The following is a 24,941-nucleotide window of genomic DNA, read 5'->3' as shown; positions in this document are numbered from 1 at the left end:
CATCAAAGATAATCTAAATCAGAAAAATCGCATACACAGTATTACTAGTGAATTTAATATAGATTTCAACAATTTAATATTAGTTTGTAGTGAATTTAGGTGCCACTTTTGTGGTAAACTGGCCCCTGAGCTCAGTTATGACCACAAACGCCCCTCCAAAATGAATTGATGAAATTGGATGCTTGCATTAGTACACTCCATTAAAATCTATTCCTAAAATGTCCCTCAGAGATGAGCAAAAGCATTTTAATCATTGTTGCTTTTAATATTAAATAATAAAAAAGACAAAGGGAGCTTCAAAATGTGAACTTTCATTTATTTGAAAACTGAAGCTTTTATGCCACCAGAGCAGAAGCTGTAGAAGACTCGCTGTGAACGGAAACAAAAACACAGTTAGAAAATACTAAGGATACCATACACATTAATAAATATATTGATTATAAACAATTCATCTTGTGCGAAGGGGACTGGCAAAAGCGACACCGGCGAGCCGCTCTGCTAATTTACCTCCGGGTTTTGCTCTTGCACAACAGAAATATCACAACTCTCAAGACGAGAGAGAGAAGGACAATGTTTTTGTGCCACGGCTTGTTAAGTTAGTTTTGAGAGAATAAGACAAAGGCGACTGAATACGTACTACTTCCAGTTGGGGGCCAGAACCCTCTTGGTCTTATAGTAGCGGGCCAGCCTGTGGATTCTGCTCTCGATGAGAATCAGGCGGAACTTGGCATCCTTGTCCTGCACATGGACGAACATCAACATCAAGTCAGGCCGTGTTCAGGAATGAGTGTAAACGTCTGAGCGTTTTTGAATTTGGCACCTTTCGGTTTCTCTCCAGATGCTTCCTGACGGCCACGGCCTTCTTGATCAGGTGGTACAGGTCCTCAGGCAGGTCAGGGGCCAGGCCCTTGGACTTGAGGATCCTCAGGATTTTGTTGCCCGTGACAAAACGGACCTGAGCCACACCGTGGGAGTCCCTCAGAATGACACCTAAAATACACATATAAAAAAGAATATGTACTTAAATATGAGCTATTAGCAACCACAAACAGAGTATGACTATTTGTTTATCATGTTATTCTGACTTCAAGATGGCACCGCGAGAGTGGTTGGCTTTCCAGCAGCTCCTACACTTTTGTTCTTCTACTTTCTTCCTTTCATAACTTTGCTGCTGTAAATTGGGAAATTCTCCATCATGAGACGAATAAAGGTGTTCTTATTATTCTTAATATTGAACATGAGTATATCACAAAGTCAGTACAATTTAAACAAAAATATGATTCTCAAGTATCATAAAAATCTCGTGCGGGAGAAGTTTATGATAACCCCATTGAGGTGTGGGCTAACTGGTACTGAATCGTATTTTTTTTCCACTGACAATAGGGCTGCGCGATAACTCAATATAAATATGTATCACCACTGACATGTTCGATATCAACAGAAAATGCCTTCGATAAAATGTTTGATGGAACAAAAAAAAAGAATAAATCAGAAAGAAAACCGATTGCGGCATTGTGTGTGTTGTAGGGAACGCGCTGCCGCCCCCAATGACAAAGCCAAAGAAGACTAACGACTAAGAAGTACGTGCAGAAAAAAAAAAGATTCCCAATTAATTAAAAAAATTCAACGAATAAAATTACTTTCCCTCCCTTCATATTTGGGCAATAATTAAATGTGGATTTGTGCTATGGGTGAGTCGGCCCGATCCACCACGAATAGTGGAGGTGAACTGTAAATATATGGTTCAAAAAAAAAAATAGCCTCCATTTTCCATTCACAGAAGGCTTTGCATAGCACAATGAATTTAATTAACGAAGTTACAAGGACAACTATCCTTGCCATGTGTTTGTGTTGCCACTAGTTGGAATGTGTGTCATATTTATCAGACGTGTTGGGATTTATGCTGCACTACTGTGACTTGAAGTTGCGTTTGAAATAGTGACATCTCGTTCAATTCCACACACAACTTGCATTGCTCTCAAACATTCTACATTACGCTTTTGCTCCATGTCATGATTTCTGACATTTGGGTTTCAGTCACATGCTTTGGATCATACACAACCAGCAAACATAACATTCTATCAATTCCATATATATAATGACTAGTGTGCTGAAGATGTATTTAAATTAAGGAACAGTACCCAATTGACTTACCAATCTGAGAGGGGGTCAAGCCCTTTTTGGCCAGCTTGAAAATCTGCTCTTTGACATCATCGGATGTCAGCTTCAGCCACTGCAACAAATTTAAAAAAAAAGTGTATTATAGTACATACTGTACACAGATAAACTACAATGTACAATGAAATGGTGAATTCTGAGACAATTTGTTATTACCAACCATACCCACTGTAGTTAACAAAAAAATCCCACAATTTTTATGTATGTCACTGCTGACTTTCCTTCATAAAAATCCACTTTCATTATTATCCATGTCCATCAGTAACAAGCTGCATACTATTTTTTGTTTCTTCAAAATATTTTGCCCTGCATAAAACAAAAAAAAAATCCTTTATTACTCCCCAAATGCTGCTTTTGTATTTGGTTTTCACATAGTTAACTGTTCGTTTGTGTTACATTTATGGATACTGATGCTTTGACAATCAAATGATTCCTCACGGGATTAAAATAGTATCCAACACTAAATTTGGGTGTTAAGTATGCGATTTTGTTTTTGTGTTACTTTTTGAACTACCGTGAAACTGCCTTTCATCGTGATGCGAACGAAATGTTTATCAAGCTTGCAAGAGTGTGTGAGACTCACAGTTGGGACACTGCGCCTGTAAGGTAAAGCTGACTGGGACAAGCCCTTTCTGTTAAGAAGAGAAGAAAAGAAAACATTTTGTTGTCAAAGTAGAGCAAAAAGACAAATTAGCTCGACTAGCATCGTGGTTGGGCTGCACGGTAGTTACGGCCACCCCAAAGGACAAAATTACTAATGGGACATTTGAAGTTTTGTTACCACCAAGAATAAGTAAACGTGACAATTATCTCTATGCGTGCTTTCCATGAATCCAACGCTGCCAAATTGAGCATTGAAGCTCCATGTAAGCATCGGCTAATTCAAGCTAGCACGAAGCTAACAGACGACCGAAAGCGGGTCTGCCTCATGCTTTTTTTTCTAGCTTCTAGAGCAGTTTTTAAGCCTCCAAGTTGTCCGATTGATGCTCGATATTCGCTCAGAATCACTCTCGTATCGGTAAAGACAATATCTGAAGGGGAAAAATCAACTTTCAAGGCGAAAAATCCGCGTTTACCCGGGAGCGTGCATGCGACCCATGATGGCGGTAGAGGAAGAGAGGCCCCACACGAGACAGAAAACTGGGCTTTGCGCTTGCGCCGGATGTGACGGAGGAAGCGCGGGTGGCGTCACAGGAAATTGTCTCTAAATTTTGGAAACTTATACAAAACTTCCATCCACGGGGGCCAATGGCTTTAGCAGGAAAGCTGAAGCGACTTCCCTCTCCTCAGTCACTTCTTCCAGCTCTTCCCGGAGGATCCCAATGCGTTCCCGGGCCAGCCGGTAGACATAGTCTCTCCAGGTTGTCCTGGGTCGTTCCCGGGACCTCCTGCCGGTCGTACCTGCCGGAACCATCCTGACAAACTGCCCGAGCATCGGTGAAAACAAAATTTATGTCACGAAACATAATCTCCAAATCCCTTCCAAATGTTAAATATTTCTTCTATTTAATCTGTATGCAAAATATATTGAATCAAACAAAAAAGTACTAAAAGTATTTGTACGATCCACTGTCTTTGAGAGTTATCACGAATCGGCTTTGAATGAAAGAAGCATATTGTGCCTTATACAGTATTGTTAATGCATTATTTGATTTATGTTTAGTTGTTTTTTTTTAATGGGGTTATTTGATTTATTCCATATAAAGTACTATGGGCGTTTATACCAAAAGTTTAAAAAAAAGTGTTTATATGGCTAAAATACTAATTCTGTCAAAACTCACTCATTTGTTGCACATCAAAGTTAAAATGTTTTGTGCACAATTCGTCCATGGTTGCAAGTTTTGATTCATTGTTTTGAAATTGATGCACAAATATATACGAAATTAGTGTGGGTCTTACCTTGTGCAGTATATTTTGTTTTCAGGGGATTTAACTCATATTAGCGTATAATTATTATACGTTGCAGTTGTTGTGCTTCAATGAAAGCAGATGCCCCATGCAGTTACAAACCCTCATTTTATTTTAATGAATTAAAAAAAATAGACAAATTGTGATAGCAAACCCAACAGATTAATATTTCAGCAACAGTGTGTTCACATACACTTACAAAAAAATCATTTTGGGGGGGTCAGGGAGAATAACTATTATCTGACATTTTCCTATGCAGGCAAAACGGCTCAACTTTCCTCCCATTTGTTCCCCAAAACATTGAATGTGCTGGGGCAAAGGCGCATTACACACTGATCCATGTCACCAATTAAGAATAAATAACTGGCCACATTAACACAAATGTTCTCTTTATACAGACATGAATGGAGTTAACCAAGGTGGGATTAATATTTATTAGAGTGAGTGTCACTTTTTCCATAAATGATCATCATCGTCATGATATGTAAACACACTTGCATGGGGATTAAAACTTTCATATCTTTATTGTGAGTTTTCTTGTTCCCTTTTTTTGCTTTCTGTGTGGGTCAAAAGTGCTGATTCAGAGAAACCCGCAACATTCCAAATGAACATGTAGGCACTGCACGTGAAATCCCAAACAGCCCCTAAAAGTGTGCTATCTTGCCATTAATACCAGCTTGTGTGCAATTAGTGGAAGCCCACCTTTACCCGAGAACCACCCCCCCTAAAAAAAAAAAAAGACATCCCCAGACTAAATGTTTCTTGTGAGATGGTTATTGAAAATAAATAAAGCAGTAAGGCCGCATTAAAAGAGATTGTGAGCCGTCGCTAAGGCACCTTGAAGTGGTCGGATTTTGCTGCTCTCCTCGGCTAAATTTGGCACATTTGTGTGGGTGTGGGGGGAGGGTGGTTGTAGTGTAACACCTGGATTCTTCTCTCAAACCACCTCAAATGTGATAAAAACGGCAAATTTGACATTTCTGGGAACAATCCTGGAATTCATTGCCTGGGATCTCGTGAGTTAAATGACCCCAAAGTGTCTGCAGGTACAACAGCAAAGTTTTTTTTTTTTCCCCCCCAGAGAGAATCCTGTAGTTTATTCCGTGCAATCTGATGTGTCAAACTATCCTAAAGTGTGTGTGGTAAAAGCAGCAAACTGTGAGGCCCCCTTAGGAAGGAGAATGTTATTTAAAAAAAAAAAAAAAACAACGAAAAAAAACGACAAAAAAAAAAAACAAACAAACTTGCTTCTAGTCCTTGAAAAATAAACGTGTCTATTTCTCTCTATTTATATTTACTCTTGTGAAGGTGAGCAGTTTTGGTCCTCTAATATCAAAATGTACAAAACATTACAGCTCATTGTTAAGGAGGAGAGACAAGAAATGAAGCGGCGGTTGTTTTGTCACAGAAAAAAAACCAGGTGGGGTTTTTTTTTTTTTTTTTAGAAGTAGGGCACGGCAGTGAGCTTGTACCACTTGACCGTCTCTTTGCCCAGGTCAAAGTCTTTGAGGCGCAGCGTGATGCCACCCAGGAAGTAGTTCTCGCGGAGGGACTCGGCACTCAGCACGCTGAGTTGCAGTTCGCGCAGGCCCAATGTCTCCTTGCTGTAGCCGCTGTACACCAGCTGAGGAGCAAAGTCAGTCACATGGCATCAATTTTGAATTACATTTGTGACTAAACATGTGAAATGCTCCCAAATTTGAACCTTCTAGAAAATTGACAATATGCACTCTCTGTCCAATCTAATAAGATCACGCTACAATTTATTCTAACTTGTCTCACCATCTCGTTGAAGGTCGGGTTCCTGGTTTTCCTCGAGATCTTGGTCTTCCGCTTGGAAGTCTTGTGCGGATCCGGAAGCAGGTACGTCTTCACGTATGGGTTGGGATCCGTCCCCTCTTCAGATACCTGAAATGGAACGCGGGGGAAAATGGGGTGAGCCGAGAAGTTACACGGTTCAAACGGCACGTGTGACGTTCGTGTCGCCATGTTTACCAGATCTCGGATGTGCATGACCATGATGAAGAGTGTGCTGTTCCGGTATGAGATGGACAGCTTGACCTCGCCTTCCACACGGCCCGACGTTGGACTCAATGGAGGCTCTACAAGAGTCCCAAAACGTAACTGTTTGTTGAAGTATCTCATAGACAAAAAGTAAACTACTCATGCTATGGGAATCTCATAACTAAGAAAAAAAAAAAAGAAGTACTTTGCAGAGCACATCTCTCAAATTAATTCAAGAGTGGAGAATTCCCTACGCAGCATTAAAGACGACATGGCATATTGTTTAAAAACAATTAGTTCGAAATGTTCTAGTAGAGTTTGATTCCACAATGTTGTGTATATCCATATTTACATTCCGGCAACTTCTTAGTTCTGCCCAGTTTTCCTCAGGTATTCCAGTATATCAAGACGACGCTTGTCTCGGCGATAAGCATCTCAGGAGATTGTGACATGTGGTTGAGCTGCAACGTCGCATGCAGTCATGTTCCAGGAACTTTGTGATTTCTTTGTTATGCTCATTCTGCAATGTCCTGTCTGGTGAGTAGCGATTCAAGACAACCTGGGCAAGCTATGTGACTTAATTTTTCTTTCTTTTTGACATTTTTCTGCTTTTCTCGAAAAGTTTATTAGGTTTTAGACTCCACTTTCACTTGGCAGAAATTTGTAACAGTGTTTTGTACAAATAATTTGCACCCCCAGAACTAAATAAAGATTCTTCATCTGAATCAAGGCCTTCCATTCGCATCTGCTTACCAGGAGCTCTTTGGGTCGCGTCCAAACCTTCCGTCTTGTCATCGCGTGCCACCGGATGAAAGAACGTGTAGATCAGGTCGCACTAGAAGAGAAGAATGTTAGATGACAAAAGACAACAATTTGCTGACCTGTTTGCGTGCGTGCGTGTACCTGTGTGACCTCGGCCGAGCTCCTCATCAGGTTGTGGATGTAGTTGTTCAGCTCCAGCTTCCTCTTGGCGGCCACCTCCTTGATGTGAGTACGGCCCAGCACCATTTTACTTGGGAAACTGAAAGGGGGGAAAAAAAAAAACAATCGATTTTGTGTCTGTAGTGCACATTTCATCCACATGAGGGAGGTAGTTAGCTGCCTACTACTGTCTGTGATGCCACAAATATTGAACTCATGTTCCAGTAAAATCCCAATTCTATTTCACAACAACGGAATTTCCGACTCTTCCATTCCCCCCATGGTTTTAATAAAAATCAAATGGCAATGACATTTCACTTTCCCCCCCCCCTCTCTCCTTTCAGTAATGTTCTTATTTCTCCTGATACACAACTATTGAGCAAGCTTGATGGGGCTTTTAATAAAAATCAAATGGCAATGACATTTCACTTTTTTCCCCCCCCTCTCTCCTTTCAGTAATTTTCTTATTTCTCCTGATACACAACTATTGAGCAAACTTGATGGGGCAGTGATGACATTTTCATGAGTTCATTTGATTTTTCCGATCTCACAGTATGTTCTCTAGCTTCTTCCCACAACCAAAAAAAAGCAAAGACTCTTAAAAACGTCTGAGGGAATAGAATGTAAAAAGTGGCTTGTGGAGGAATACCTTGGCAGCTTCCAGAGGGGGAAGAGGATACTGAGTTTGTTATGGAGCTCCTGAAACTCGTCAAAAGTTCGGAAGACAAACTGGGGCTCGTTCTGCCCTTCCCTGAGCAACCTCACCACGTACGTCTGCGCAAAGGGAACAAGAGGGAAGAATAATAAGTATAATAATTAAAACGTAAGCCAATAATTACCCCAGGACGTTCCTTTAAAAAACTTACATAGTGCTTGTCAGGGTTGTATCGCTTCTGGAAAGAGAAGATGGAGGCGTGGAGAATGCGGCCCTCCTGCTTTAAGGTGTACGTCTTGGGCGAGAAGGATAGGATGGGCTCGTCGTTGGCCGGTAGACCTGAGAAGCGGAGCTGGGCCAGGTTGTGGATGAAGAAATTGAACTTGGTGGCCACGCTGCCGAGGCTGGACTCGATCAGTCTGCAGTGATGTTATGAAGTTGTTAACAAATGTGAAATTGTATATTTGAGCTTACACAACTGGTGGATTTTTATTTCACGACGTCTAAAATGGATTTACGCAGCCTGGTTCAATTTGGAGAATTGGGGGAAAAAATCCAAATGTGGATGGAGGCCTTTTCACACTGCACTTATTGCACCATTGACTGAACACATTCTTTGTGTGATGTGCTTTGAGGAGCTACGCGAGGCAACTTCAGATGGCGCATCCAACAGGGGAAGGATTGGCAAAGTGATTTCAGAGGGCCAACAGCAATAGACGCCCAGGAAAAGAATCCACGGTATTTCCTGGTAGGCCGATAAGCAGGCACTTCCTGATATGGGGCATGCTCCTACTGGTGGCAATGCTATTGTTGCACCCTGCTCCGCCATGAACACCGAGAAAACCAAGCGAAGCGTGAAAAAAGGCCTTCAAAATCGGATACATTTCAAAACGACTGTGACGGTCAGGGGGTTGACGTACCTGGTGAAGAAGATAGTGGCCTCGGCGTCAGTGTTGTGCGGCTGCAGTGCGTCATAAACGTACTTCAGGTCCTGCGAGCTGGTCAGCTCTGGAAGCCCCGATGACGTCATCTGAGACAGGATGAAACAGACACCGTTCAAAACAAAGACACTAACGCAGGTGTCAAACTCAAGGCCCTAGGGCCACATGTGGCCCGTCATATCATTTTAAGTGGCCCGCGAAAGCAAATCAAAAATGATCACTTCCATGATACTTGCTAAAATGTGTACCAACATTTCAAATTTTAATCTGTAATAAATCAATGACATATTGTAAGCATTTTGTTGTTATCAAGCCCCTCATTACAGTTGCAGAAACAATAGTTGAATAAAACGTTATTCTTGACTTTTTTTTATGTAGTTTCAGTCATCATGGCCCTCCAAGGGAAACGGTAATTATAATGTGGCCCGTGACAAAAATGAGTTTGACACCCCTGCAATAATTGTACGTCTCAGTGCGTGCAATTGTTACCACATGCGAGAGCGCAAGTGTGATTTTGAAATGATCAGATTCATTAAACCGTAAACATGCAATCAACTGGACAATGAATTGTTGTTGTGGCAACATAATGAGCAGCTGTGAGACATCATTAAAAGCAGCATTCTGTCGCCATTCTGGGTGTGCTATAAATAGAAAGATGCCAATGAGCGAGGAAAACTCGAGTCAGGAAATGGCTGAGCTACGTTAAAAATGCAACATCTTGTGAAAAATTCAAACGAAAGTAGATCTTACTGTGTGAGAGTCAAGATTTTACACTTGACGGCCATTTTCAGATGAACGATAAATGTTAAGATTCAAATTACAATTCCTCAAGGGATACCCACAGTGTGCTTGCTGTATATTACAGAACCATATCACACACCTGCAGCTATGCAAGAAGTGATGTCGTAGTCAAAGGGCCGTGCAAACAGTTCTGCGCCTCTTGAACTGGGGTGGGAGCGACGGTACCTTCCGAGGGCCACCTCAACAGTAGCCAGGAAACAGACTAGAATCTCCCCTCAACAACTAGTTGCCATTTTTATATTTTTGTCCACAGCAGGACTTGAACAATGATACTGCGGCTCAAAAGCCCAAGTCCTTACATATGAGCGGGTGCCACCAAATATTTATTTATTAAACAATAAAAATGGTGGCGCCACACAGAAAACCCCCAAATTTGTGTCCACTCTGCAAAGCCGGTAATTCATTAGCGCTGAATCACTCCTTGTGTGTGTCTGTGTGTCTGTGTGTGTGTGTGTGTGTGTGTGTGTGTGTGTGTGTCTGTCATGAGCAAGTAAATGTTTACCAGTGATAGCAGGTTGAGGAAAAGACCGGAGTGCTTGCGAATGAGATTGTAGGCCTGGCAGCAAAGATCAACAAACAGCTGGAAGCGACTGGTGGGACGCTCGCCGCCATTAATGACGTAAGCCATGTCAGAGGTAAGCACAAAGGGTGCTCGGTCCCTGTTGGCAGGCAAAACACACACACACACACACACACAAAAAAACACACCAAAAAATTGCATATTCAGTAGACTGAAACAAAATGGCAACCCAATCAAACTTCACTGTCACCTTTTGAAGCTGCCAAACATCTGGGCGTGACCGAGGAACTTGCCGAAGTCGATATGGAACATGTGGCCCGTGGAGCGCAGCATGATGTTGTCATTGTGCCGGTCGCAGATGCCCAGCACGTAGGTGGCCACGCAGCAGCCAGCACAAGAGTAGATGAAGTTCTCGGAGGCCTGTGGAGTGGGGAAGAGGAGGGCGAGACGGGAAATATGCAGGCGCCAAACATTAGGACATTGGGAGCACATTTAGCGCAACCAGAAGATATTGACAGTGCTTCACTTTTTCCATGTTTTATTCTTTTCCTGTACCCTCCATGATGTGAATCAATTTCAAGGTATTAACACTATTTTAAACAAATCAATTGACAGGACTTCAAATGGATTTCCTGATTTGCGCATACCTTCTCATACTCGTCCTCGGCAGGGTTGTACTTGCGTAGCCACTCGGCCAGGGGTTTATCCTTAAAGGAGCCGGTGACGCCATACTCCACCTGGATCTTTCTCAGGGTGTCGGAGGATGGCACCAGCTCCACCATCCCTGCGACCACCAACCGCAATTTTTAGAAAGGTATTTTCACAAGAGGTGGAAAAGCTTGGAAGTTGTTTGCTACCTTTGTCCTTGCCCGTGGAGATGCATTTGAAGTTCACAATGCGAAGGTCCAGTCCTTCTTGCAGCCAGATGCGGTCCATGATGCGGATCATTTGCAGCGCCAACATGTCCTGCCTCAGATCTTCTCCGACCTAACGTGATCACAGTCAAATACGCAGAGGTGGATTTCGATTGCGGATCCGAGTGCTCGATTCCGATTTATTTCGTGTTCTAGTTACATGTACATTTTCAAGTGACACATATCTGATACACTGACATAATACAAATGGCATGTCCAGATGTTCGACTGTTATTTCAACTCCAGGCAACCAGGGGGAGCAGTGTACAGTCAACAATAAGTTCTAATGACAACAATGGTAACAAGAACCAGGGATGTGATAATTGAAACACTGTTTGACTTCTAGCATGTTTCTTCCAAGTGTGTGTGTGTGTGTGTGTGTGTGTGTGTGTGTTGTACCTTGAACATAACATTGATCTCCTCTCCTAGTGGGTCAGCATTAACCAGTGCCAACTTGAGCGGGAGAGCGTTGGAGTTGAAGAAGGAGCAGGCCTGCCCACACAAACAAGTTTTACTTTTGTTTATTTTACATTCAAGCAAAAGCGCCTCAATATATCCCCTCTGTGCGTATGTGTCTTACTTTGATGTTGAGTTCCTTGGCCACCAGACTGGGAAAGAGAGGAAGTCGGCAGCTACTTCTCTGGAAAAAGGTCTGAACGGTTTCAAGGCCCTCCAGAAGAGCCACCTGAAAACACAAACGCACACAAACACTGGCAACAATGTGTTGAAGACAAGGATGGGGAAACAAACGCATGAGGGGGCACATGATGCCCACTCTATGAATCTGGACCACCAAGCATTAATTATCAAGAGGCGTGTCATATTTAATTACGGACAGAAAATAGCTGTGCAGTGAAATTGGTTCATTAAATTTGGTTGTATGTCCTATTCATGTGTTCATTTTTTTTTTCTATTATCGCTGTAAATAATTGGATACCGGTAAATAATACAATTAAATAATCTGAATAAACTATTTTATTGCCAAAACCAAGGTCAAACCCAAGCCGTCATACTGCACTGACTGAATTTTGCATTTTATAACTTTCGCGGTTCCACTGCCTTAATGACTGGCAGGCAGAAAGACAGCCTTACCTGCCGCGTGGACCCGCCGGCCTGTCTCACCCTCTCGGCCACGGCGCCGAGTAGTGTGACCAGCTGCGTTTGTTTCTCCAGCTCGGCTCGTAGTTTGGTCCCGCACAAGCACAGCAAGGCGCCAAGCACGCGCTCGTAACGCCGCCCCCACGCCGCATCCTGCACGGCGTCCTTGAGCAGCCTGTCAATCACACATTTAAGAAAAGGCATTTCTTCTTAAATGTCCCAAAATTTGATATCGACATACCGACTATCAGGTCAAAATTGAGCAGCACTGTCATTTTATTTGACCTTTATTTGTGCATTTTTGTCAGATGGTCTATTTATCAAAGGATAAATTATGTTTTTCTTTTCCTGTCTTTGCTCCAGTATTTGCCCTCTCTCATCTAGCGCAATAATAAAAGTGTGTGTCCTGTGTTTCTGTTGTTTACGAGCTCACCAGTAGAGGTAGTGTGCGATGTTGATGTTGCCGAGTGCCCTGGAAAGCAGCAGCATGACGAGGGCGCTCTTGAGGTGACACTCAAACTTTAAAGCCTGTGAGTGGGGAGAGTCCAAGAAATTTGTGGTGCAAAGTTACTCGGCGGACGCGGGTGGTGAGCTTGTGTCAACAGCAGTACCTGCACCAACTGCGGTAGGTAATCAGCCAGCTCGTCATCAGTGCTCTTCTCAACCCAGCTGACAGCCACGCGCCTCACCTCGGTGTCAGCAAACCTGCACACACATTTGATGACTTCACACAAACCCACGGGCATACATACGAGGTATAAATGGGAAAACAGCGCATACTTGGAGTCGAGAAGTTCCAGAGCAGTGACAGGCGGCAACGGGGGCCAGTGGTGAAGCAATGAGTGGATGTGAGCCATGCTGGCCCAGTCCCAACTGGGCGTGCTGGCCAGCACCTTGGGCAGGCTGCTGGGGTGATCCCTCCGGCAGTGGAGCCGGTGGTCCCAGAGGAGCTGGTGGTCAGCCCGCCTTAGCCTGCAGGGGGGAGGGCCACATGTCAGCGACTATATTACTAAAATCAGCTCTCCTTTTTGGAGAGATTTTTGAAATGAGTTAACCCATCCTCCATGGACCAATGAATGTTTCAAGACATGCGCGTGACATCACCATGTAAGAGTCAGGGAAGTGTATTTACTCAAACAGAGTCCATGGGAAATAGTATTTTTTATATTTTGCTCAAGAATAAATAGAACTTTGTGATTGAGATGATACGATGCAGTCATCTACAGATGACCTCCCTGTATAAATTATATACTGCCCTCCTGGGATCAGGCGAACACCATCGCACAAAGAGGGCAAACACAAAAGCCTTGTGCCCACATGGGCTGGAGACACGAATGGCAAAAAAGCGTTTGCGGGCGGCGATGGCTCAATAAGAGAGCGCTCTGTGTTCGAGTGCCAGTTGTGGTTTTGGGCAGCAGGGAGATTTGCCTGCGGCTGGATCAGTTAGAAAACACGAAACAGGGAAATGTGCTTCGGCGTTAGCATCCCAGATTGTTTATGATCTTATTAGCTAAACCATCAGTAGAGTACTTAACATGCTCTTCTTTTTTTCTGACTTCAGTATGGAAGCCGTTCCTTTTTTTGTTGTTGTTATTTTAAGTTGATGGGGTTTTTTTAAGATGCGTTTCCTTTACCCAAAATTGGATGCTCGGCTGCAGATTTTCTCCAGTTTTCGTCGGAGGTCAGGATCAAGCTCCTCCTTTGGGCTGGGCTCTGGCCTGGGAGGTTCCTGAGGCCCCACATACAAAACATCCAGCGCAGAGTTGGGGAAATCCACCTGTTGGCGATACCCTTCAGTTATTCACAAGTCGTATTCCAACTGACACATGGCAGCCATCTTATGAATCCCCAAAACAAAACAACCCATCCCTCCAAAAAACAAAAACAAACAACAACAAAAGACCACTTTGGACAAAGTATGGTCCGCAAGCCATATGTAGGACATTCTCTTCTTTAATCCAGCCCACAAAGCGTTTACAGTGTCCTGTTGCTGCATTGATTCCGAACCCCCCCGCAAAAATATATAAAAAAATTTTCATCTCATTGAAGAGGCTAATAGTAAATTAATTTGTAAAATTAACTACATCATACATACACATTTATCATGTTTGCATGAAATAATTGTTTCATAAAAATGTTAATAAAAAAATAACTGTATTATGATGTCAATTAAATTAATTTGTTTACATATAGAAAGATTTCCTCATCTGCAAAGGCTGTCAGTTTTTCAAAAAAATTTTTTTTTAAAAAGAAAGACAAAAAAATCTAATATTGCCCTAATGGCAACTCACGCACATATCTATCTTACTAACCTGCAGCACAATTCTCTCTATAGGCATCTTTTTGCGGCTGCCCGCAGAGCCAGCGGGGGCTCCCTGCACAGACGCCCACAAACACAACAGCCGGGTGCCCCTGGCGAGAACCCTGTGAGGCACAGCCAGTCTCAAATCATCGGCGTTGTGCAGGACTTGGGACTTGAATTGTGACAAGATGGATGATTTCCTACCGTCTGAAGTCAAACAGCGGCATTGACACTTTGCCCAGCATCTCCGGTGCCTTCCTCTGTTTGTTGGAGTCTGGGGAGCCTCCAGCATTCTGGTTGAGCACACCATACAGAGTCAGGCTCAGGATGGACTCCCGTGGAAGCACCGCCACGGCGATGGGGAAATTTATCCTTCAATAAAAAGGGAAAAAGATGAGAGAAACGGTATATCAAAGTAAATACTCGGGGATTCATCACTTACAGCTCGTCCCATTTTATGTGGTAGAAGTAGCTCTTGTATGTGCCAACTCGCTTGGATTGCACCGGCTTGAAAAGGTTCTTGCCGTTGTGGGTGAGGAAACACACCAGGAAGTATTTCTCGTAACTGTAGGGAAAGGAAGACAAAAAAAAATGACATTACAGGACATTTATTGCTAGCCTTTTGTGGCATCTCATTAATATGCTTTAAGACAAGTGTGGCCTCAATGCGCTATTAAGCAGTCAGTGACAATGCTGATGCCAATATCCCCACAAAGGCTCCTTTGTTTTCTCTTAGACATCCGCGTGTGCCCACATACACCTGAGAACAAGTCTAATTTTAACATGCGTGCGTGGGTGCAGCAACCTCCAGACAGGGATTCTGTATATTGCAGTTTCATCACCCTGACACGTTTTCACTTTTATATACTGATTTCAATGACATTTACGAAACACAAATTGCGCTCGGAAACGCTGGACATTTCCTCCTTCAACATTCCAACTTTTGCCAAACCCTTCAAGTAAAGGGTTTCAAATCATGGTTTTACGGTAGGGTAAGATGTTCAAACTACAGTTTGTGTTCAATTAAAAGCCAGTGTTGGGGTTGTAATTCTGGGTGAGGGTTTGTGGCATGTTGACCTGAGGGAGATACCGCTACTTTCCTTCCTTCCTTCCCTCCCTCCGTCCTCAAACAAGTGTATACCTACGTTTTGGTCCACCCTGTATATTAATTTCTTCACACTGAATAAATATAATATACAAGTTCAGACCCGATGCTGAGATCTCAAACAGTGTCACAAATGAAACAAAATGTGAAATTCTGCGCTCCGTGGCATCTGCGTTGGCGGCTCAGTCACTTGCCCGGGCCTTCCCTGTGGCCGCAACAGATGGGTGACATACAAGCCAAACGCGCACACAACGCGACCCCAACAAGACAGCGTCATGGGACAAAAATGTCTGGCTAGTCCTTTGTGGATGGAAAAACAGCAACGTTTGCCACCGGCTTAAAATAGAACCAGGCATGGAGTATGCAGAAGCCGGTTATTAGGATGGAAATTGCTACTGAGTAAAAAGTTCCACAAGTTTACATGGTTTAGGCAATGATTCGTGGGAAATGATTTGGTTCTACTTAATTAGTTTGTCAATTACAGTGACAGCCAGAGGATGAAAGGCTCTTCGACAAGCTGATGAAGCGACATGACATTTAACCTGAGCGTCCACCTGCCATTCATCCAACAGAACAAGAGCCTTGAACAGATTTGACAAGGAGTAAATACATTTGAGAGTAAATTGAGATGAGCTCATCATGATTTTAGCAGATATCGTTGATATTACATTTTTGTTTCATGGTGTGCCATGAGATTTAAAAAAAAAAAAAAAGCAAAATATGGCAAAAAAAAAAAAGAAAGATTGGGATACATTGGGTGCATGTCAGAACTCAAATCTGATTTTCATTCTAGTTATTTTGTGACATCACAATTGTGTTTCTAAATTCACATCGTTGTTTAAAATAAAGTCACAGACATTTTCTGTGCCCTTGGCAGGCTTTTGTGGCCACCAAGGTACTGCTGCTTTTGTGGTTACAGATGCGCGACAAGAGTTGGGAATGGAAAATTTGTCCGTGTTCGTTCCAGGCACGCATGCATGCGCGAGATAAAGCCAGGTTGAAATCCGACACCAGCTTGGAAAAAACAAGCTGGGGGAAGCAACGCTGAAGTGGTTTTCTAATATGTGTGCCTTGAAAACAGATGTCAGAATTTTTTCCTCTCATCACTTATTCTAATTGATATGATGTACATACCAGCCATTTAGTACTAAATCCATATGCATCTGTGTTTACCTGCTGACCCAGTTAGCCGGGATGCCGTGCAGGGCAAAGACGGTGAACTGGAGGTGGTCCGTAGTTCCGGAGGCTTCTTTGCTGCTCCGCCGCTCCTTTGCCGTTTCGCCATTGAGCGAGGGCGAGCTGATGGAGGTGGAAGGCGCGCAGAAGGAGCGCAGGTAGAGCTTGGCCAAGTCGTAAACGGCCTGGGTGAGCAGCGCCATGCTTTCGTCCACTGGGCTGGCGTGCCCTGATGAGGAGTCAAAAATGGATTCAGTGTTGTGAGTTGTACTTGACTGCTGTGGAGGGGGTCGCATCTCCCAGTCATTATATTTGTTGCAAATCTGAATAAATAGGTTCACGAAAGGCAGCAGGTGTAGGAAAACTTGATTTTTAACAGGGACAGATGGGCCAGGTCATTTGTAGATGAGGTTAATTAATTCATTAAAGTTCAATTAAATTGTAGGCAGCACTGTTTATTTTATTGTGATAATAAACTAATGACTGTCATTTTAATTGTACTATTGAATAGAATTCAAACTATTTTTTTTAATTTTGTGTTTTTGTAAAATTGCCGAATTCACTTTAATTTTTAATTTTTTTTCCGATTTTCTATTTACAATAAATTTGTGAAATTATTTAGCAAAGTATATGAAGACAAATTAGGGGTGTAACGATTAATCACCTACTTAATCAATTGTTAAATTAAATTACAATTATTTTTGATAACACTGGGGAGTACAATTGCTGTTTTAAACTAATTTTGAGGTGCGGAATCAAAAACTGAGCTCCGTTTTTCTCTACCATGTCAAGCGAGGGCATCCCCTGTTTTCCCAAAACATATGATTCGGATCAAGTGTATAAATGTTGATGTAAAAACATAAAACACTCTCAAAATGATTTATGTCCTGTTTTTAAAGAACGGGATGGAAATTAAAATATGATGTAAGTGTAATTCAGATGAATCAATGATTAAAATAATGCACAAGTGAGATGGTGAATTCAGGTTTCTTGTTGGCTGTACGCCACCGCAACCCCCCAAAAAGTTTTTGAATTAAACTACTAAAATAAATGCTCATTCATTGAGATTGCATCTGTTTACAGCACTCTGCACTTATTTTAAGTTTGGTAAACCCTTAAAGTTCGAAACAACACTGAGAGCCGTTCGTGATTATTAAAAAAAAAAAAAAAACGCAGGCGGCACATTTCAATGCAATTTGTCAGTGAGTATGGTTCTTACCATTTGCTGTCTGCCCAGATGATGGGGACCCCATCTAAAAGGTAAGGCACGATCATTTTCAAGGAGCATATACACACACATCAACAACTATGACGTGTGTGTGTGTGTGTGTGTGTGTGTGTGTGTGTGTGTGTGTGTGTGTGTGCGTGTGCGTGCTTTAAAGCCCACCATCGGCGAACGCGTCCTGGGCAGGTTGACGGAGTGTCGCAGTCTTTTGATGGCCTCTGCGATAGCCTGAGTCTCCACTTCATCCAGAGCGCAGCAGAAGTTCTTCACCGTCTGCACCACCCGGTCCACAGTCTTGTACTGGGTACTCTGAATTTAGAGATGCAGACGTGTTACCTTGGGTGTTCTAACAGCTAATAAGTCATGAGCTTGACCGTATTCAAAAGCTCAACGAGGGGGAACGAGGAAGGAGTACAGCAAAGGCAGAGTGGCCCAAGTGAATTCATTCTTACAAGAGTTTCAAACGCATGTCCTGCTAAGAATCAAAAACAATGTACATTGTTCAGCTTTCATTTTCATCCCAGACTTGCCGCACTACCTCATTTTGTAGGCAGATGTTGACTTGGTTGTGATAACCTTCCAGGTAGTCGGTCAGACCTTGTCTGGAGGCACAGAGGGAAAGGGAAAGTTAAAAGTTATGTCCATTTACAGTAGAAGAAAAAGAACGTTCCCAATTCATTTAGGAAGTTTGTTGGCAGTCTTGAACTTGTGCAGAGATGTTTTTTTATTTATTGTATTGTAAATAATTTGTTGTGCCTGCTTTGCCTTGCATTGTTTTTTTTTTGTTGTTTTTTTTTTTTATTGTGGAGATGGCTAGAACAGTAAATTGCCCTTGTGGATGAAGAAAGTAGTAAGTATTATACCGGTACTATGTAGAGGAGGCTGCAGAATATTTTTTTCAGATTTTACTTTTCTCAAGCTGCTGAACCTCCCCTGAAGTCCTTTGGTGTCTGCCAGTGAACATTGCAAAACCGGTGCCTTCGGGTTGATCGAGTCAATGTTGGAACAGCTTCCATGATGTTACAACTCTTTCCTTCAACATCATCGAACGTGATAGTATTCCAACACTATTTTGTCCCATTCCAAACCATTTCCAGGATCACATCATCTTCCTCACTAACGCGAGTTTACGGCCCTCTTACCTTGTGGCGGTCTCCTTAAATGGTCGCTCCACATAGCTTAGGTGTTTCTCCAAATTGATGGACGCGTTGTCATCATCCACCTGAGTTGGCACAAAAAAAAAAAACAAGAAAGATTAAGCAGCTGATCATGGAATTGTATTTTTTTTTTTTTTTTTTTTTTAAACACGAGGTGAGTAGGATCGCCAGATTGAAAGTGAGGATGACTGATGGGACTGCGAGAGCGGTTAAACAGGACATTTCAGTGGACATGGAAATGACTTACAGTTCGAGCCAAGTCCCGTCTCATGGTGGAATGAGAGAGAAGCTGTAATGTGATCTCATTCTCCCACTTCCTGCAGTTCTGGACGTACTCATGGCTGCCCAGGCTGTGTTTACTGCGTGGCGGGACAACACAGATGCAAGGTTACGCTAAGCCTTAATAATGAATGGACGCTTATTAATCGGGATGGGGAAACGGAATGACGCCATGAGACAACCGTCAGTGAAAGTGCAACGTCGCGTCATGAAACTAGCTCACTTCTGCAGCACTTCCTCCCGGCCGCACACTTTGAGGAGGTAGCTGGAGAAGTCCACCTGGTCCAGGTCGTCGTGAACCCAGCAGAGGGTCTGACTGATCAGGAGCTCCACCGGAGAATTCACTGCGGCGTGAAAAAAGAGCGATTGATGAGCAGATGATAAGAAAAGTGGCAATGCGGGTGGACATGATTTAGAAAAGAACCAATTCCTGTTTTAGTAAACACATGAAAGTGGGTGAAGCGGGCAAGAAAATAACGCATCGAACTTCGCGGCGAATGATTTTATTGTTCATTTTACACTCGACGGTCACGAGTTGAGCGGCAACGCTCACCGGACACTTCATTAGGTACACATGCGGTATTTCAACATGCAAACGGGTCAACCCGGTTTGCTTCTTGGTGCCATTTACGCAAGTACTTAAAGCCCAAAGAGGGTTGTCCCGTGACATTCAACAGATACAAGACTTAACTTTACCACTAGGTTGTTGACCTATTTTTTTTAAGTTCCTTGCCGAAATGTAAAAAAAGCATCGAGCGGGAGATTATGTTTCAATTTAATCATGGGCTGGGTCGACAAATTTGAAATTAGAATTACCATCGCCAAGAGTACTGGAAGGAACGGTATCTCATGATTTTTTTCCCCCCATTAAATGAGTCAGGCAGCAGGCATGTTTCGGATCCTGCCTTGGTGGAGGCCTCACTTTCGCTATCCACTTTCAAACTGGAATGCACGAGGAAATCCAGGAAGATTTCCGGTGGGATACATTGTGGTCCGCCATGTTGATCTAGTTATATTTTATAAAGGCAACATTTTTGATCCCGTTCTTGCAATCGATTATTCTTTAAACCGTTCCTGTGTTTCTGACGTTGTGGACGCTTGCGTTTCCTTCCAACCTTCCTAATGGACAAGCCAAGTTTTGAATGGGCTAATAATCCAAATCAAACCTGTTCTTGGTTCGAAGTGAGTCACAGCAGCAGAGCGTTGCTGAAGTGTATTTAGCGGCATAAGTTGTGTAGTAGGTGGGGTTTGTTGACAAAAAAGAAGCATATTTTGGGACGTAAGCGTTTTTGAAAGTGGCTGTATTATTGTACGGATGCAAAGCCAGATAAAGTGCGGTCGTAAGTGAGGCATTCACAAAGATGGAGACCACCCCGGATCCAGGAATAACAGCCCTCCACCCACCAGAGGAATGGAGGCTATTTCTTTTCAGCCCAGAATTGGAGCTCACAGTCAGGATAAGACATGGTGGGCGCCACAGATTTTGGGACCCTGAGCTAGCGAGAGAGAAAGATCCCAGCAGGGCATTTTTAGTTGGGAGTATTCAGGCAAACGAAGTGCCTCACTTCAGTAAGGAACACATTTCACGGCATTTCCAGTGCATAGGGTCCCAAAATATCCGCTCCGTAAAATCCCCAAAAAAGGAGGTAAGACCATTTGGAAGTCAACATAGGCAGGATGACGAGGCGAAATGGGGAAGCCGGGAAAGTGCTTTTGGAGAAGTTGGGAAGGAAGGAAGTTTCTTTTTCTTGAGCAAGCGAACAGTAGGTCAGTCGGTCAGATGCAACACATGATGCGGCTGAAGCCTAAAAGAACTGGAATTCAGCTGTCAGCAGGATTGATGGTATGTTCTACACACCAGGCAAAAACAAAGAGGTTGAATATTTATCTTCAGAGAGCCAGAAAGACACAGGAGGTGCGTTTAAAAACCTAACTATATTTTAAATATTTTTGTACCCCTGCTCAAATCACCGAACAGGCCAAGGAGTGAGCTTGGTGTCGGGGGTGTGTGAGGTGTCAGCTGCAATCAGTTTCTCCTGGGAAGGAAAACAAAATTTTTCGAAGGCCTTGAGATGAGTCGAAAACAGAGACTCTCCCAACTGAGAATACATTTCTACGCAACAGGAACGCCGTGTACTTCCCATGAGGCAGAGGGTGGAAAAAAAAAAAAAGACAAAAATGGGGGTGAAGAATTTGGCCAATTTCCTCCTAATCAGCATGCAGTCACTGACGTCAATGTCATAAAAGATCATCTGGGAACAAATGCCATCGAGGGATCAAACATTTTGTCCCTCTCGGAACTTACCATCACAGGTAAAGGTCACCGGCTGCTGAGAGTCCGAAATCTCAATGGACACCTTTACGGAGCAGCTGGTGTCCCCCCCAGCGTCCCTTTGGGCGATTACGGGACTGCGGAAGTAGCCGGGGTTGGTGGACGTATCGTCGTGAGGGAATGTGGAGCGCAGGCTGCAAGAAGGGACCCAAAAAAAAAAAAATGTGTATGAATAAAGGCTATTATAAACATTCCTGGGGAGGGTATCAAGTACTTGAGGTTTTGGTCCGTTTGCAGCAGGGCTGTCCCTATTCATGTACAGCCCAGGTGTCAAACTCAAGGCCCGGGGGCCAGATTTGGCCCGTCACATCATTCTATGTGGCCCGCCAAAGCAAATGATGTATCAAATGTCATGTTTCTTGATAAATACCAACAATGCAAATGGTCTTCACTTTTAAAAATGTTGGGATATTGCAAGAATTTCTTTGCTTCCAATCACTCTTTCAAAACAAATTAAACATCAGAAAACGAATTTAACATTATTACCGGTCCCCGATTTCAAAACTAGTCTTTCATAAAATTGTGGCATGTTTATTTGACGTCACACTGTGAACTTCAGTCAGTATGGCCCTCCGAAGGAAACCCGAACTACGATGCGGCCCGCAAAACAAAAATGAGTTTGACACCCCTGATGTACAGTATAAAGTTCAACAGCCAATGAAGATCCAGCGATGCTGCCTCGACGTCATACCTTGCCACGTCTTTGCAGAAGGCCACCACCTCCAGGTTCTGAGCGTCTTCTTGTTCCAGGGCATCATTCTTCACTAGACCTTTTCCTTTGCCCTTGTCCTGATTGTGCCAAAACACACACACACACGTACACGCAGTGGAGGAATTAGAAACACAAACTCAAAAAACTAAAAAAAAAAAAAAAAAAAAAAAAAAAAACAAAGAGGAACAACCCAGATGAGAATTTGAATACACCACCGCTCTGATGTCAGCTTTCAGGGTTTTGAATTCCAAGAATGTTGATGGCGCACTATGACTATGAATAAAGTGAATTAGAGCGTGACATCTTATTTTACTCATCTGCTCCAAATTGTAGAAGGCAATGATTTATTTGTTATTAGGCGGGATTAAAAAGGCCTGAATGATTCAGACAAAATCTCCATAGCGTTTGGCGAGGAAACCTGGAACCGGTTCCTCTCAAGCACGCACACACTTGTAAGATAAGCGGCTTACTGCCGGGAAATTGCAGTAACACTTGGTGCTATTTTACGGAACAGGCTGACTCGAGGAATGCACTTCCCGGGGCACAGGAAATGCACAGCGCAAAGAGCCCCGGCTCTGCAAAGTGCTCAGTCACGGCTTTGGGAATGTGTGACTACGACATCAATGCTGGTGAGGGGAAAAGAGGACCAGGAGGAGGAGGGGGAGTAAAAAGAAGAGGGGGGTGTGGGGGGGGGGGGTTGTAGAAATGCTTGGAATGGGGATGCAATCGTCATTTCCTCCCATTAGAAACTACTTGATTTAACACGCAAAAGCACGAGTTGGACTGCAAGCGTGTCACAATAACACAAAAAAGACACATCGGGTCATCCAGTTCATCGTGAACCCTGTCAAACACTTTTAAAATAGAATCTTATGAGGCTTTGTCATGAGCTGTTGTTTGTTCCTTTGAGGCATATTTGCTGTCGCCTGTTTTCAATGACGGACGATGTCAATGAGGAGACAGCGTTAAAGTGCTTTTGAGTATCCTGTAGGTAGAAAAGCACTGTGTTGGTAAAAGCCCATTTACCACTAGCAAAAAGGTCACAGGTCACAGTTCCGCAGCTTTCAAATATTTTAGGAGTGAATATTCTACCGATTATTCCATTGATTAATCATCCTCAAAAATTATTAAATACAAAAAGTGAGCTACGAAATGCGGGTGATGTGGGAGTCGACAAATGAGCGTGACGAGTTGGTTGGACGCGTTGAGTAACTCGGTATAAGTTGTGGTCATTGGCAGCTTGTGTGGGAATTTCTATTTCTGAAAGTTTGTGAAATAAAGCAATTGAAAGCGTGCCAGTGGTTGTTTCTAGGCATTATAATCTGGTCTAATTCTTCTTCAAACTTTTTTTTCTTTGCAAGTGAATAATTTGAGCTAGACGATATGACTCAAGTATATCACGATACAGTATAAGTATTTCATAGTGGCCGATATACTCTATATTGATTCCCCCCCATTATTTTTTATTATTGAAAAGAACGACAAAGAAAAAGGCAACATTTAGGTAATTTTATTTTAAGAGGTCAACGCAACTATGAAAATGTTTCAGGGACAGTGGCTACTACAGTGGAGGGGTTATGTTATCAGATTATCATTATTGGTGCATGAAAATGTTAAATACATCCCTTTTTAAACGTAATGTGCTTCCCAAATGTGCAGCACACATTGTTACTAAGGTATAGTGAACCACGTCTTGAGCTCCGTGTAGGCTGAGGCGACCTGAGGTCACACCGGGAGACGGCAAAAATCTCAGCGTGTCACATCGCGGAGTTTTAACAGCGGAGCTGCGTCTCGCCGCGTGGAAGAGAGAGACATGCCACGCACATTCGGTCGGCCGTCGCAAATTACCGCTGCTGAGGTGACAATTTGTAAAAGTTGCCCAGGAGCTTTTTCGAACGACATATTGTAAGCAAAAACAAACGCAGGCTGAATCAAACAAACAGCGTACAGCGAGACAGGCCCGCCTTTGTTCAAGCGCTCATGTGATTCCCACGTTGGCTAAAAAAAGCCTTGTCCCTTTCATCACTGTGATGTGTCGCGGTGCCGCTGGTGCAAAGTGATGAAGACTCCGACCGTGGGGAAGGCTCGTGTTCACACGATGAGTTGGGAATGTGACAAAGTGGGCGGGGCATCACGGTCAGAAGGCGGAAGCGCTGTGCGTGACAAATGTACGTTTGGCGCAAAATAGCACCTTGTGACCAAATATATTTCCGATATGATCATACTTTCAAGGGGACATGTTAACAAGAAGTATACAAACACAATGGATGGGACTCGGCAGAATTGTTTAAAATTGGGATCAATTTAAGAGCAATATCTCTCAAATCAAACCCATGACGTCACAGTGGTTATTTTTGTATGTGGAATACAGTAAAAAATGTTAAGCAAGCTAAACCAAGCGTGCCCAACATTTAAGATCTACTTTTCAAGTAAACCAACATCCCGCGATCGACCCGTTGCCACACGCAAACGCATACACTCGCGCGCGCACTCATTGCACGCACGCGCCCTGTCAACACGGAGTCGGAGATCACACAAAAATCAATAGATTTGCATCTCTAGCAGTTCATTATCCACTTTGATGATGGATGAAAACAATGGCTGAAAAGAAGACAAAGAAGTCAGCAGAAAACATCTGCGTCTTGTTCACAAACATGCACGTCAATGCATCCAAGTGCTTGTTGCAAGCTGTTCGTTCCGTCATCGGAGGAAC

General features: G+C 43.1%; 2 protein-coding genes across 4 annotated transcripts in view; both read right to left on the bottom strand.

Annotated features, from left to right (window-relative positions):
• Positions 1–295: 295 nt before the first annotated feature.
• rps13 (ribosomal protein S13) lies at positions 296–3,382 on the bottom strand. The gene is made up of 6 exons (XM_019894761.1): positions 3,255–3,382; positions 2,762–2,810; positions 2,155–2,233; positions 821–990; positions 638–738; positions 296–369 (listed from the first exon to the last, which is right to left on the bottom strand). The coding sequence occupies exons 1-6, from the start codon at positions 3,275–3,277 to the stop codon at positions 336–338; spliced, it is 456 nt and encodes a 151-aa protein (XP_019750320.1). The 5' UTR covers positions 3,278–3,382; the 3' UTR covers positions 296–335.
• A 793-nt stretch (positions 3,383–4,175) lies between these two features.
• pik3c2a (phosphatidylinositol-4-phosphate 3-kinase, catalytic subunit type 2 alpha) overlaps positions 4,176–24,941 on the bottom strand; it is a 30,232-nt gene continuing 9,466 nt past the window's right edge. For 2 of the 3 annotated variants that reach the window (XM_019894733.1, XM_019894734.1), the window contains exons 3-33: positions 22,208–22,305; positions 21,490–21,650; positions 19,408–19,528; positions 19,153–19,264; positions 18,891–18,970; positions 18,287–18,350; positions 17,911–18,057; positions 17,743–17,776; positions 16,521–16,752; positions 14,685–14,807; positions 14,447–14,614; positions 14,253–14,364; positions 13,575–13,717; positions 12,721–12,912; positions 12,552–12,645; positions 12,374–12,468; positions 11,935–12,115; positions 11,423–11,527; positions 11,242–11,334; positions 10,786–10,915; positions 10,576–10,712; positions 10,179–10,348; positions 9,911–10,067; positions 8,587–8,696; positions 7,878–8,085; positions 7,661–7,785; positions 6,994–7,111; positions 6,844–6,925; positions 6,082–6,188; positions 5,869–5,994; positions 4,176–5,710 (exon numbers count right to left, since the gene is read on the bottom strand). In XM_019894733.1, the coding sequence (XP_019750292.1) occupies positions 5,528–5,710; positions 5,869–5,994; positions 6,082–6,188; positions 6,844–6,925; positions 6,994–7,111; positions 7,661–7,785; positions 7,878–8,085; positions 8,587–8,696; positions 9,911–10,067; positions 10,179–10,348; positions 10,576–10,712; positions 10,786–10,915; positions 11,242–11,334; positions 11,423–11,527; positions 11,935–12,115; positions 12,374–12,468; positions 12,552–12,645; positions 12,721–12,912; positions 13,575–13,717; positions 14,253–14,364; positions 14,447–14,614; positions 14,685–14,807; positions 16,521–16,752; positions 17,743–17,776; positions 17,911–18,057; positions 18,287–18,350; positions 18,891–18,970; positions 19,153–19,264; positions 19,408–19,528; positions 21,490–21,650; positions 22,208–22,305 (4,008 nt within the window). In that variant the 3' untranslated portion in view covers positions 4,176–5,527. The remainder of the gene's footprint in view (positions 5,711–5,868; positions 5,995–6,081; positions 6,189–6,843; positions 6,926–6,993; positions 7,112–7,660; positions 7,786–7,877; positions 8,086–8,586; positions 8,697–9,910; positions 10,068–10,178; positions 10,349–10,575; positions 10,713–10,785; positions 10,916–11,241; positions 11,335–11,422; positions 11,528–11,934; positions 12,116–12,373; positions 12,469–12,551; positions 12,646–12,720; positions 12,913–13,574; positions 13,718–14,252; positions 14,365–14,446; positions 14,615–14,684; positions 14,808–16,520; positions 16,753–17,742; positions 17,777–17,910; positions 18,058–18,286; positions 18,351–18,890; positions 18,971–19,152; positions 19,265–19,407; positions 19,529–21,489; positions 21,651–22,207; positions 22,306–24,941) is intronic. The other variant, XM_019894735.1, reaches the window with a different exon arrangement.

Source organism: Hippocampus comes, unplaced genomic scaffold, assembly GCF_001891065.2.
Source record: "Hippocampus comes isolate QL1 unplaced genomic scaffold, H_comes_QL1_v1.1 scaffold319, whole genome shotgun sequence".
NCBI lineage: Eukaryota > Metazoa > Chordata > Actinopteri > Syngnathiformes > Syngnathidae > Hippocampus > Hippocampus comes.
The sequence above is the reverse complement of the archived record's forward strand: the minus strand, read 5'-3'. Positions and strand labels throughout refer to the sequence as shown.